We start from the raw sequence: 13,344 nt of genomic DNA on the forward strand, positions 1-13,344 counted from the left end.
AATCTGTATCAAGGAAGTCTTTGCTGCAGACTCTGCGTGATAAAGATCCTGAAACAAAGTGGAGCACATAATATGTCACTGTGAGGTTCTGATCGCAAGCGACACTTTTATTTGGAAAAAATGGGGTGGCTTTTTGGTCTACCAATAAGAATAAGGAAGAGGGCAAAGACACCCCATATAAGCAAACTAACTTTGCCCATCCAGTTTTTTATTTATTTATATATATATATATATATATATATATATATATATATATATATATATATATATATATATATATATATATATATATATATATATATATATATATATATATATATATATATATATATATATATATATATATATATATATATATAAACAAAACAAACAGATGTCAATTAAAGAGGGGAAGTGACAGCGAGACCTGGAAGATGTCTGCCATCTTGCCGTCGACAAAAATTTGGATGCGCACTCGTCGAAGCTCATTCTCCCACTTCCATATCTCTGTGTTAAGGTCATCTGAGGGCGGGACATATAGTTAGGTTAGGTCGAGTCCACACGGGTCCGCAACAATATACTACTCGTATACCTAACAGAGAGAAAATGTGAACGTATGTATATATTATTCTTTATATTTTATGTTTAGTTATATTTATGCATTGTCAGTTTTCTTATTTTAAGAATTATGATATGTTTTGTTTATTTTTATTTTAGTAATGTACGGTATATGTCTCCAATTTTTAAGATGTTATTAAAGAAGATTTCCAATTAATTTTTTTATACTTATTCATTAAAAACCCTACCATTAACCATAAAAAATGTATTAGGAAATTAAATTTAGTAATTTTACCACCTAGCATTATTGTTTTTATTAATAGGAAGAATTTTTGACGCAGTAAAAACCAAATTTTTAATTTTAGGTTACTTAAAGATTGCAATATTATGTTATATAAAGGAGTTATAGGGTATAATTTATGTCACCATTATGTAGCATTTCTTAAGTAACCTAAGGTTTGTTTATGCTCGTTCAAAAATCCTTCATATTAATGAAAAACAATAATGCTAGGTGGTTATAATACTAAATTTCATTTCCTGGATACGTATAAATTTGTACGTAAAAATAACATTTAATAAACGGTTCTGTTTCACGTATAAATGTATATAGAAAAATAACATTTAATACACGTATTTGGTCTACGTGTAATCCTAGTATATCATAAATTGCTAATATACGTTTACCATCTTGTATAATATTGGTATATGTATATACGATTATAAAAGGAATAGAGAAACCTTAAATATATACGTTGAAGTCGCGGACATTTTGCAGTTTATTATACGTTTCACATTCTTTGTCGTATACCTAGATGAGACGGACGGTATTAGATCAGTTTAAACGTATAATATACCATTGTATGTTGCTTGGGTACATATGATAGCATGTGCGCGACTTGTCGATAACTCAAGGTCCAAAAATTCGTTTTTTGCGCATTTTTTGCAAATATCTTGTTCCCTTTCACATTTACGCTATTTGTATTTATTATAAATGTTGTAGAGGATAAAATTCTCTACAACTTTTGTTTCAAAAATTTTTTTGGATCTCAAACCGTTTTTGAGATAGAGGGCGGTGTGCGTGCAGTCTTTCATTGTGTACGGTATCATTTCAAATACAAGTTCAACCTGTAGTCTCGGTCAAAAACAGGTCGTATAAAGTCCGTTAATTATTGAAAAATATATAATTATATATAATTTACATTTTTTTATAAAAGATCATATTGAATATTGAATATTATATTTTTTTTCATAAATTAAGTATATCTTCATTAAATAACACTTACCTCTTTGTACAATTAGAAAATTATTAACAGAAATACTTTAATTACATTTTAATTATAGTTATATTTATACTAATTTCATTTTAAGTAAATAAAAAGACAAGAAATACATTTTTAATTTATATGTCTAATAAAAAATACGATTTCATACATTTCTCATGTTTGAAATTAAAAAAATTGAATAAAAATAAAAAGAACGCCATGTTCTTATTTTTAGTTTTCTTCTTCTTCTTTATCATTGTCGTCTGGTCGTTGTGGAATTTTAAATTCTTCTTCATTTTCATCTTCAACGACATTTGTCTCCAAGTCTTCTAGGATTTCGGGGTCAAATGTACTATCTTCATTGACATCACTCTGATAGGGTGAAGCATTGAGACAAGCTTGCCCATTACACTGGCCACAAGCTAAAGAGCACGGCAACCCTGATTTCCTGCATCCACATCGCGAACCACAACCATTCTTGTAGTTGCAGAATATTGTGTTCAGCAAATTTTCTGGAGCTGGAGGTAGAATAGTAGTGGTAGGTTCCAGGAATCCATTACCTACGCATTATCCAACCCCAGTCTTGTGGTTCTAAATCATGCCCTAATCAAGTCTGAACTTGGTAGTAAACACGATTGAAATGTTGTTTTTGACCGAGACTACAGGTTGAACTTGAATGATACCTAATGTACATAATGAAAGACTGCAGGCTCACCGCCCTCTATCTCAAAAACGGTTTGAGATACAAAAAAAAATTATGAAACAAAAGTTGTAGAGAATTTTATCCTTCTCAATATTTATAGTAAATACAAATAGCGTAAATGTGAAAGGGAATGAGATATTTGCAAAAAATCAATTTTTTGACCTTTGACGTCAGTTATCTACAAGTCGCGCACACGCTATCATATGTAGGTTTTGAGACATGTTTTAGGATGTTAAAATAAAGGTTTATACGAGTTTACAACCAGTTATCTCGAATTCCGAGGTGAAACCCCTAAGATGACTGGACTAAATAGTAATGTTCGGTTATAACGAACCTCATGGGACCGGCCAACCGGCGAAAACGGTTCGTTATAAGCAAATTTCGCAATAAACGATAAATGCTGATAAATATAAAAGATGTGGTATTTTTATTAATACATAGATATGGTACATAAAATATATTTTGTAATATGGTAGATACATTAACAACTGTTCTTAAGAGTCTAATTTAAAAAAAAAAATATTTTATTTTAGTTGTTTTATTTTTGTGAAATGAGTATTAATAATATGTAATTCTACTTCGGGTAATTGATTAAGAACACTTTGCGGAGTATTTCGTGACTGAAGGAAATGACGAACGTTATCAATATGTTGAAGTGCCTCAGATGTGGTCGGAACTGGTCTCAATTCTGTACTCACAGGTTCTTCATCTTCCGCCTCCTCATCGTCATCAATATAAACTGAAGAAGACACAGAAGAAATCAGAATGGCATCGTCATCCAAATATTCGACACTTAAAGATTATCATTAATATGGATAAAATTCATTAAACTCATTTTCAGAACAAGGAAGATTGTTTAGAATATTGTTATCATCTTCTTATCCAACTTTTTTCAGCCATTCGGCTACTGTCAAGTCATCGTATGAATCCAAATCATTTTCCACTTTTAGGAAACCACCGTGTTGAAAACAATTAAAAATGTTTGTTTTAATTTCATCTGCCATGCTATATGAATGAAGTTTATTCCATCCAAGAGGTTGATAGGAAAATTTTCACCCCACTATCAATAAAATGTACCATTTACGAAAGAAGAAATCGACGATAATGGCTCTTTAAGCTATGGATCACACCTATCTACACCCTGATCCATAGGTTGTAATTTGGAACTGGTATTTGGTGGCATGAGCGGTAAAATACCGTTTTAGGTTCGTTATAAAAAAAATCTTACGATCATATAAAATTTAAGGTTCGTTTTATCCGAAAGTACGTTATAAAAGGGTTCGTTATTTGCGAAAAAATTAACACACGTTTAGTAATACCGAAGTTCGTACCTATAGATTTGGTTCGTTATGAACGAAAGTTCGCAATAAGCGGGTTCGTTATAGGCGGACATTACTGTATATTTATATATAATAATTTATGTTTGTTTTAACATTATATGTGAATTTATATATGTATTTCTATAACAGAAGGAAATAGTATATGCCAAGCCATTGCAGAAGAATCATTAGGACTGTATTGTAAAGATTTTACTTCAATAATTACAAAGAAAATTAACGAGTATCATACCTCAACGAACGTAAGTACCCTTATATTATTAAAGTAGTTGTAGGTATAAAAATTACAATTAATGACCGTATTAAGCCTATTCATCTTACAGGTTACGGATGAATTGGAACTTACACATTTAAAAATGGTAAACAAAGACGTTGATAAGCAGATAAAAGTAATGCAAAAGAAGCTGGAAGAAAGTAAAAAACAGAAACAGAATGTTTCCAACGAGTTGTTTCAATGCGGCCAATTAAATACAAGAAAAGCTGTAATTATTCTTAAACGTTTAGAAATATATTACCTCAATCAAATGCTTCTTTAATTATATAGGCTGCTTTTTGTAAAACTAGTGAAATAATAAAAGTTACTCAGGAGGAATATAAACGAATACAAGAAGAAGTTGGCGCTGTATGTAAAGTACTGAACATTATTGAAAAAAAAATGTTAAATGTTTCTGAATGTAAACAAATTGAAATGACACAAAAGAATAACATTCAGGGTATTGAAAAAAAGTGCAAGAGTATTTCAAATGTATCCAATCAGTTAACTGATAACATTTTAATAAAGGTAGGTAAATAAGAATTTAGTACAATATTGTTAAAAAACCGTTAGATTCTTAGGAAAACCAAGGACTCTTAAAGGAAATTAAACTCAAAGAAGAGACCTTAAACGAAATGAAGTTACGTGATTCAAAACAAAATCAATTAAAAAAAACTAAAAATGCGTTGTTAGCAGATACCTATGACATTAAGGGTAAACTAGAAGAAAATAGAAACAAATGTAAAGAAATTATAAATCAGATGGCTGAAAAAAGAGAAAACAAACAGAAGAAGTATTATTTCCTTAAAGTAAATAAATAAATTTCTATTTGTTTACTTTTGATCTATTATTTCAGACTAGAAGAAATTTTAAAAGAAACGAAACGCATTGAAGAACATTTTAAAACTTCGTCACAATTACGTGAAATAAATGAAGAAAAAATAATTCAACTTGAAAAAATAACTTCGGAAAACCGTAAAGAAATAGAGGAATTAAATGAAAAAATCGATACTAAAAAATCCGAAATCGGCAAGAACACAGAAAACTACTCAAAAGAAATTGAAAATCAACAAAACATTTTAAGTACTATTGATAAAAATATTGACAATATAATCACAAAACACGATGATTCTTACAAGGTTATTTTCATAAAACATTTTTGTGGTAACATTATAGAAAATATTTGTATATTTATTTAGATACTGCAGACCAAATCTGAGGATCTAAAAATTATCAGATTAGAGAAAGAAACACTTTTGTCTTCACTTTATAATAAAAAAATCGAATTTAATAAGTTGCAATTTAGCTGTTCCCAAGACCAATCAAAAATAAACGCAAGAAATGAAAAATTGTTGGAAGACAAACAAGGTGTTGTAGAATACATAAAAACTATAGAAAAACTGGACAAAGATTTGTATGAACTGAACGTTACTTGGGAAAAATTACCCAAGGAATTCGAAGAAGAGAAGCAATTGAAATTAAATATACATAAAAAGGAGATAAAAGTGTATACCGACCAGCAAAGTTATCTTGAAGCTTCTATTGAAGTAATGCAGGCTGGTATCGAAAACAACACCAACAAGTCTGATGATTTAAAAAAGAACATAAAAGGTACGTGCATTTAATTATTATATTAATTATCATTTTTTACTTCTCCATCTAAAAAAAATATACAGGGTGTTCCATTTAAGGAAAACGAAGAAAATTTATTTAATATTTCAGAAAGTTTGAGGTAGAATTTTGAACACCCTGTATCATTTAGGATTACGACATTTATATTAAGTACAGATGATCTACAGGGTGGTCCGAACTGTATTCCGGAAACTTCAGCAGCATATTCTGCAGATAAAATTAAGTAAAAAAGTTTATATAAATGTATGTCCTAAAATGCTTAGTTTCGGAAATACAGGATATAGAAGTTTCATTTTTATTTCAATTTTTTCCAAATATAATTTCTGAAGTAACGTCAATATTTGGATGAAAATTGGTGTCTGGGAGTTTTCTGACACGAAAAATTTAATTTTGATGTCAATATGACTCCTAGTGCTCCCTACTCTAGAGTGCATCATCTACATGTGTTTTAACTGTTTTGAAGAGTAACAACTTTTCGTCCGTACCTGTATAAAACTACTGAGTGAAAAAATATACATTTATGTGATTTTCTACTTAAAAAATGTCTCTTGGTAAAAATCGCCACAAACAACCGATCTCAAGATATTTAGAATGGTAATAGTCAACACATGTCATGATTGACAAAAAATAAACATTTTGAGTAGATACTTATTTGATTGAAATGGTAAATTTGGGAACTTTTTATTTTTTAAATTAATCATAATTTTTTTTCGAGAAAATGATGATAAAACAAAAGTAAAGTAAAGATTTCAGTTAACGCCTCCTTTTTGCTGCCAGGGCTAATCTGGACGGGGCCTACTTTGTTTACGCGGAATCCGAACCGCGGTCCTCGGCCATATCATGGTCAAAGGCCTACCGACTTAGGAAGTGTCTAAATCAACTCTTACTCACGAGATATCCGATCTCATCTGGCCTCGAACCGGCGTGAATGAGCAGTGTGTATCAATAGATTTTACACTTTTCCCTTGAACAACAGCACGATACAGAGTTTCGAACCGGTCACCCGTCCATCCACCAGTATCGCCTTACGTCACTTAACTTCGGTGTTCTAATGGGAACCGGTGTTTCAACGTAGCTAGGCCGTTGCTTTGATGATAAAACAGTTTCTGTTGAACTTTTGGCACAAAAACATTTTAAATTTATGATTTCAGTCTAATAACTATTTAGTCAACATGTTTAATTTATGTCAATGATTACAGGTATTGATAATCCAGGTTCCAAAAATCTCAAGAACCATTACTCGTAGCGATTTTTACCAAGAAACCTTTTCTACGTAAAAAATTATGAAAAATCAAATTTTCCATGTCAAAAAACTCCCAGACACTAATTTTCATCTAGATATTGACATTACTTTAGAAATTATTTAGAAAAAATCGAAATAAAAGTGAAACTTCTACACCCTGTATACATACTAAGCATTTTGGGACATACATTTATACGAACTTTTTTACTTATTTTTATCTGCAGAATATGCTGCCGAAGTTTCCGGAATATAGTTTGGACCACCCTGTATAGTAAATATTCAGACATTTCTTGTATTTTCAGACATTTCTTGTGTATTTTAAATATTTTTTCGTTAAAAAAGGATAAAAAATATTTATTCTATTTATTTATGAATATATCTGAAACTATCAAAAGGTACTTAATAATAATACTTTATAATATCTTAGGATTATAATAATATGTAAAGTGTTCAGAAAGGAAGCTAAAAATGCAAAATTATACGGAGTGTTCCATATTTAAAAAACATTCGGATCCACTCACATTTTTTGAGCCACCCTGTAGAATTTAAAATATTTTCCTAAAATACATCTTAATACATTATACTTTACGTTTACACTTGAACAAAATTCCAAAAGTTTTTTATTGTACGAGCTACAGATGCTCGGTGCACTGTTGCAGGACCTGTATATTTATACAGGTCCTGCAACAGTGCACCCATGGGTACTAAATATATACAGGGTACAGGGTATCCCAAAATTGCATAGAACTACTACATAATCTTGACAATTTACTTCTATACAAAAGTGATTCGTTTGTCCGTTAGAGGGCATCAAATTAAAAAAAAATAAATACATTTTTTAAGATATTTTAAGAACCGATATTCTCATGTTTTGCTAAGCGCTTTAACATTTGATTTACACAAAAATTAAGAAAAAGTACTGGAAGGGTGAAAACTACCCTCACCCCTACATAAATTTTATTAGAAATATTTTCCTACTCCACCGACCACTGATTTTCTTTTTCGTAAAATGGTCCTCATAGTATGTACCGGGTGACCTAAATCGCTGGAAATTATTTTCAAGTTCGAAAAATGTCCGCCGTTTCTCTGATAGCCAATCAGAAAACAGGGTTTTTTCTCAAAAATAGGCAGGTGAACAGGTATTTTAAATATTACTATTGTAATCATCGAGAAATATGTATTTTTTTGATATAGACTATTTTGCTCTATCTCTTAAAATAAAGTGGTGGGGAACGTTAAAAATTTGCTTTTACTAAAGTAAGGATAACTCTGGTTTGGGTTACCCGATTTAAACTAACTAGGGCTCGTTTAAAAGAGCTTTTCTTCTTTAATGATCTCCAGTATAAATTTTGTTTCCATAATTTTTTTCGTGGTAGCTAGAGGGCGCTGTTTAACATCATCACAGATATAGCCCTTTTGCATAAAAAATGTAAATAGGAGGCTATATTTCTCTTTGCACAGTTAAATAGAGCACAAAATTGCCAAAATATCAGTGCCAAACCACAACTTTCTATTCTATCTTCTTTCTAACCGGAGATATTAAAAGAACAAATAATTATGTTAGGCTGCCGCTTAGGATTATAAAGTTAGTCTAAAAATTATAGTAGTGGGCTAGGAAACAAAAAGAGGTGAATCGGTTGAGTCAAAATACCAAAACATGTATTTTAATACCATTTAATGGTTATTTATCCTTGTTCGTTCTTTATTCGATCCCATTAATTAAAACCCAGACATATTGAATCTGATGACCTAGCTGGCTATGAAAATATGTCGCTCCAGCGTCTCCATCTACTAAAGTAAGTGGTATCCAAGCCCCACACATTCATAGCAAAATAAGCGGCAAAACTGCACCAACTGCATCAGCTACACCAACTGCATTCATGCTGATGAAATTGCAACAAATAAACGCAATTTCATCATGATGGATCCCCTAACAAAATTGGCATTTCATTTCTTAGGAATTATGGATAGTTCATTTCATTCAGATAATTAAGAAAGTCCAATCATTCGCCATCCTAGAATTCCTGCCTAAACATTTACCGACCAACGGTCTTTGTGCTGAACTACTTGCATCAAGGGTAGATTTGGACCAGTAGTGCCTATTGTTAAGATTCGCACCTTCGGTGCTATATGAAAAGTGACTAAAACGACATAAACTTTTAATATAATAATAAATAACACAAACAACAGGTAAAACACGAAAACAAGTAAAATCAAGGACGAACTTGGATTAATAACTAAATGATGTTACATGAAATAAACCCCTAGTTTTCGGCCATACCAAATACGGCCGTTTTTTGTTAAAAGCAAAATGGCGGCACAAAATTCCTAAAAATTTTAATAAAATTATTGATTTCCGACTTTCGGACATTTTATTCTGAGAACTACCTACGTATAATTAACCAAGAAATTCGTAAAAATTATATGGATGGATGATAATGTTACATAAACACGTTTAAGTATTTATAACGTCATTTTTTTTTAATATAACGCCTGAAATTCGGATGCATGAAAACTGAACTTAAATGTTTTGATATTTTGACGTACCCAATATACCTCTTTTTGTGTCCTAGCCCCTTAGCGGACATTTTTCGAACTTGAAAATAATTTTGAGCGATTTGTCTTGGTCGATTTACTTATTAGAATTTTTTCCCAAAGTTATACGATAAGTAGTTTCTGAGATACAGCCGGCGTCCATTCTTAGTTGGCCACTGGCCACCCGGTACTATATTTTTGTCTCTTTTGAATAAATGATTTTTTTTCCTAAGCAGACGTTCATAGAACAATTAGTTTAACTTCTACTACGTCTAAGTTCATAGAACAACTACGTATTTTTTAATCAAAATAAGTTAATTGGCCCAATTTACCTCTTTACCAAAGTACATACTACCTTTGTCCTTTAGAGGGAAAAATAAACAACAAATAAACCCCAGCGTTAATTAATTTAAAATATATGAAGCTTATTGTCAAATATCATTTCTGATTCTAACATAAAATTTCATATTTTTGCCAAATAGATTATTAGCGCATCAGAGATTTTATGCGCCTCCATAGCTTGATATGACAAGAAACATTTTGTGGTAGTCAGATTCGGTAAAAAATGTTTTTCCTCAAAAAAATTTTTTACAAGAGACAAAAAATGTAGTAAATACTAGAAGAACCATTTTACGAAAATAAAATCTTATACTAAAATTTATGTAGGAGTGGAGGTAGTTTTTACCCTTCCTGTACTTTTTTAATATTAAGTTTTTAAGCACTAACAAAACATAGAATATCTTAAAAAATGTGTTTATTTTTTAAGTTTGATGTCCTCTAACGGACAACAAAGCACTTTTGTATAGAGGTAAATTGTGTCCAATAAACTTATTTTGATTCCAAAAATACGTAGTAGTTCTATGTCTACGGAATATTGGGACATCCTGTATAGTATATTTCTGACATACAAGGAAATATCTACCTATTTTTATACAATTTTTCTCTGGAAATTGTCTGAGGAATCGCCTCTGAAATTTTCTCGACAAGTTGCTTAATATAAAATATTCAATATTTATTGAACTAATGAATCTAATGAATATATTGCTTATTTAAAGACTGTGAAGCTGATATAAAATGGGATCAAATAAGATTGGCGGAGCAACAGAAGTCGTTAAATGCTGTGAATAAAAATATACAAACACTAGAAGAAGAACTAAAGAAGGAAGAAGAAAAAGAAAATGTTAGTGAAATTCACTTTGAAATTCCAAAGGAAGTTGCTCCTAAGGTAAAAAAATATTAAAATACACTCAGATGCAAAAAAAACGCAACGGAAAAATTTTTGGTCAAATTTAAAGTGTTTTATCTTTGTTATTTTTAGCCCTATTTTTATATTTTTTTAGCAAACTGGGTATAATTATATCAACTTTAATTCGTAAACCAAGTTTTTCATAAACTTTAGTATTTGGTATATTATACAGAGTTATTCAAGGGGTTGTTTTTTACCTTAACTTTAAAACACCCTGTGCAATAATTTCGTGTGTAAATTTTCCTACAATATAATTTTACGGTCAGAACCATGACTCCTGAGCATTTTGTTTTTTGATTCATGTCAATACATCCTTTGGTTAATTTTTAAGAGCGAAATGAACTGATCACGATCAATTTGCAATTTTTTCAGTTATCTACTTTTTGATGTAATTTTTTAATATGACAAGATGGTTTTGGTGACTATTATCGTAATGTCATGTTACGCTGCATTGGATACTTTATACTAAATAAAAAAAAATCAATGAGTATCGATACAGTCCTGGTTTTAATAAACATTAATAAACATTAACAGAATTAACGATATTTAACAGAACTAACGATATTAAAGAAAGCATCTGTAATACTTAAGTATACAAACAGAAAAAAGAGTTGTAAAAAATATCCTAATACATTGCATTGCTTTCCTTGGCTACTATATATAACTGCCTGTATACGTCCGTTCATACTGTCATTGAGGCTGCATAAAATATCATATTGCGTTATGCTTTCCCATTCTTCTTTAAGAACCAAGCGAAGTTCATGTAATGAAGCTGGTACTGCTCTGCGACCTCTAACCCTCCTGCCAAGCATGTCCCAAACGTCGAACATGATGGGCAGTTCATAGTAGTATATATTTCACAATAATCACCAAACCGGCTTGTCATATTGAAAAATAACTTCAAAAAAAAAATAGTTGAAAAAATTGTAAATTGGTGGTGTCAAGTTCATTTCACTCTTAAAAATTAACCAAGACATATACTGACATGAACCAAAAAACAAAATGCTCAGGAGACATGGTTCTGACCATAAAATTATATTTTAAAGAAATTTACACACCACATTATTGCACAGGGTATTTTTATATTATTGCACAAAGTTTATAAAAAACTAAGTTTACAAATTAAAGTTGATATAATTATGTACAGGTTGTTAAAAAAATCATGAAAATAGGACTAAAAATAACAAAAATAAAACACTTTAAGTTTGACCAAAAATTTCTCCGTTGCGTTTTTTTGCATCTGAGTGTATAAACCAGGGGGGTGGGGGGGGTACTAAAAGATCTTCTCTCAAACTCACTCTGTATACATAGCCACTATTAATGCGAATTTAATTTTAGAACGACACAGAGAATAATATAGTTTTCAATGAACTAATTGAGGATGAAAATAAAGAAGTAGCAGGTAACTCGAGCGGCAGAAAGTCTCCCGGCATCCTAAAAACATCCTCGAGAAGTCCAAGAAGTCCTCAGACTCCGAACAAGCGTGTCAAGTTTGAAGGCTTATCCTCTACGGATTCTTCTGTTATTTCAGCTCAGGAAAATGCCAATAACGTAATATAATTTCGTTTCAGTGTAATTACTTATAATCTTAATTCTATGAAACGGAACAAATTGGGATGTAATTCTTATAATTACATTATTTTAAAAACTGAGAAAATAATACCATGTTGAGTATTTTTACAATACTTTTGTAAAAAAAAAATTAAACCGTATTTAAAAAAAATATATACGGGATGCGTCTCAAAAGAGGCTCACCCCTATAACTTTTTTATTTTTTGAAATAAAATGACGAGATTTGGAATGTCAATATGACATAAATTAACATTGATTGATGAATTCAGTTGTTCTTGGTCAATTTTTGTTTCACCGGAAATAACTACAACTTTTGATTTTTAATGACACCCTCGGTATTTTTTTACTTTATTCGATAGAAAAAGACACTCTGAATAGAATGTTTTGACATTTTCGCATATGGTTTATTTGAAATTGTAACATGCGGTTCATAACGACAATTTGACTCGAAATACCAAGTGTGTGGTACCAAATAGACGTAAAAAATGCTTTTTCCAAATATGCTAATGAGCCATCTCTTGAACCATCTAAAGAACCATTTTCTATTTGAAAAAATTGAGATATGATTAAAAAACGATTTGGGCATCTTCTAAACATCTGTAAAACCGTCTAAGATACTGACTTTTGTCAAAGCCCTGAGACTATATGATGAGTTATAACTCAAGCAAGGGGAACACAAAGATCTATATGGTTACGGTAAGTAACTTTCTCTCTCTCTCACCTCCCATACAATCTAAGAATGTAGTCTTCCAGGTTCTTGAGTTCTGCTTTAAGTTAGTTTCAACTTGGGAAGCAAAACGGTTCTGGTTCAGTTAGTGTTTGATTATTATTAGGCTGTACCTTCTATCTGGCTGGGCTGGCACCCAGAGTAGGAGAACTTTTTTTTGCCTAATTTGTTCAGCTTCTGTAGGCATTCTTTCACCAAATTCGAATTGATGGTTACTGAGTTGATCGCTCTTTGACTCTGTTAGGTTAGGTTAGGTTGCAGGGGTTTGGGATCATGTTTGATCCCTCACTCGGAGGC

The 13,344-nt window shown here is 31.0% G+C and overlaps 1 protein-coding gene across 1 annotated transcript in view; it reads left to right on the forward strand.

Annotated features, from left to right (window-relative positions):
* Positions 1–13,344, forward strand: part of LOC115874350 (ankyrin repeat domain-containing protein 26-like) — a 30,054-nt gene that overhangs the window by 11,662 nt on the left and 5,048 nt on the right. Inside the window, exons 2-9 of the mRNA XM_030889471.1 lie at positions 3,972–4,081; positions 4,163–4,321; positions 4,384–4,620; positions 4,674–4,885; positions 4,949–5,231; positions 5,292–5,703; positions 10,558–10,727; positions 12,087–12,299. Coding sequence (XP_030745331.1) covers positions 3,972–4,081; positions 4,163–4,321; positions 4,384–4,620; positions 4,674–4,885; positions 4,949–5,231; positions 5,292–5,703; positions 10,558–10,727; positions 12,087–12,299 — 1,796 coding nt within the window. The remainder of the gene's footprint in view (positions 1–3,971; positions 4,082–4,162; positions 4,322–4,383; positions 4,621–4,673; positions 4,886–4,948; positions 5,232–5,291; positions 5,704–10,557; positions 10,728–12,086; positions 12,300–13,344) is intronic.

This window comes from Sitophilus oryzae, unplaced genomic scaffold, assembly GCF_002938485.1.
Source record: "Sitophilus oryzae breed Bouriz unplaced genomic scaffold, Soryzae_2.0 scaffold_1274_pilon_pilon, whole genome shotgun sequence".
Classification (NCBI taxonomy): Eukaryota; Metazoa; Arthropoda; class Insecta; order Coleoptera; family Curculionidae; genus Sitophilus; species Sitophilus oryzae.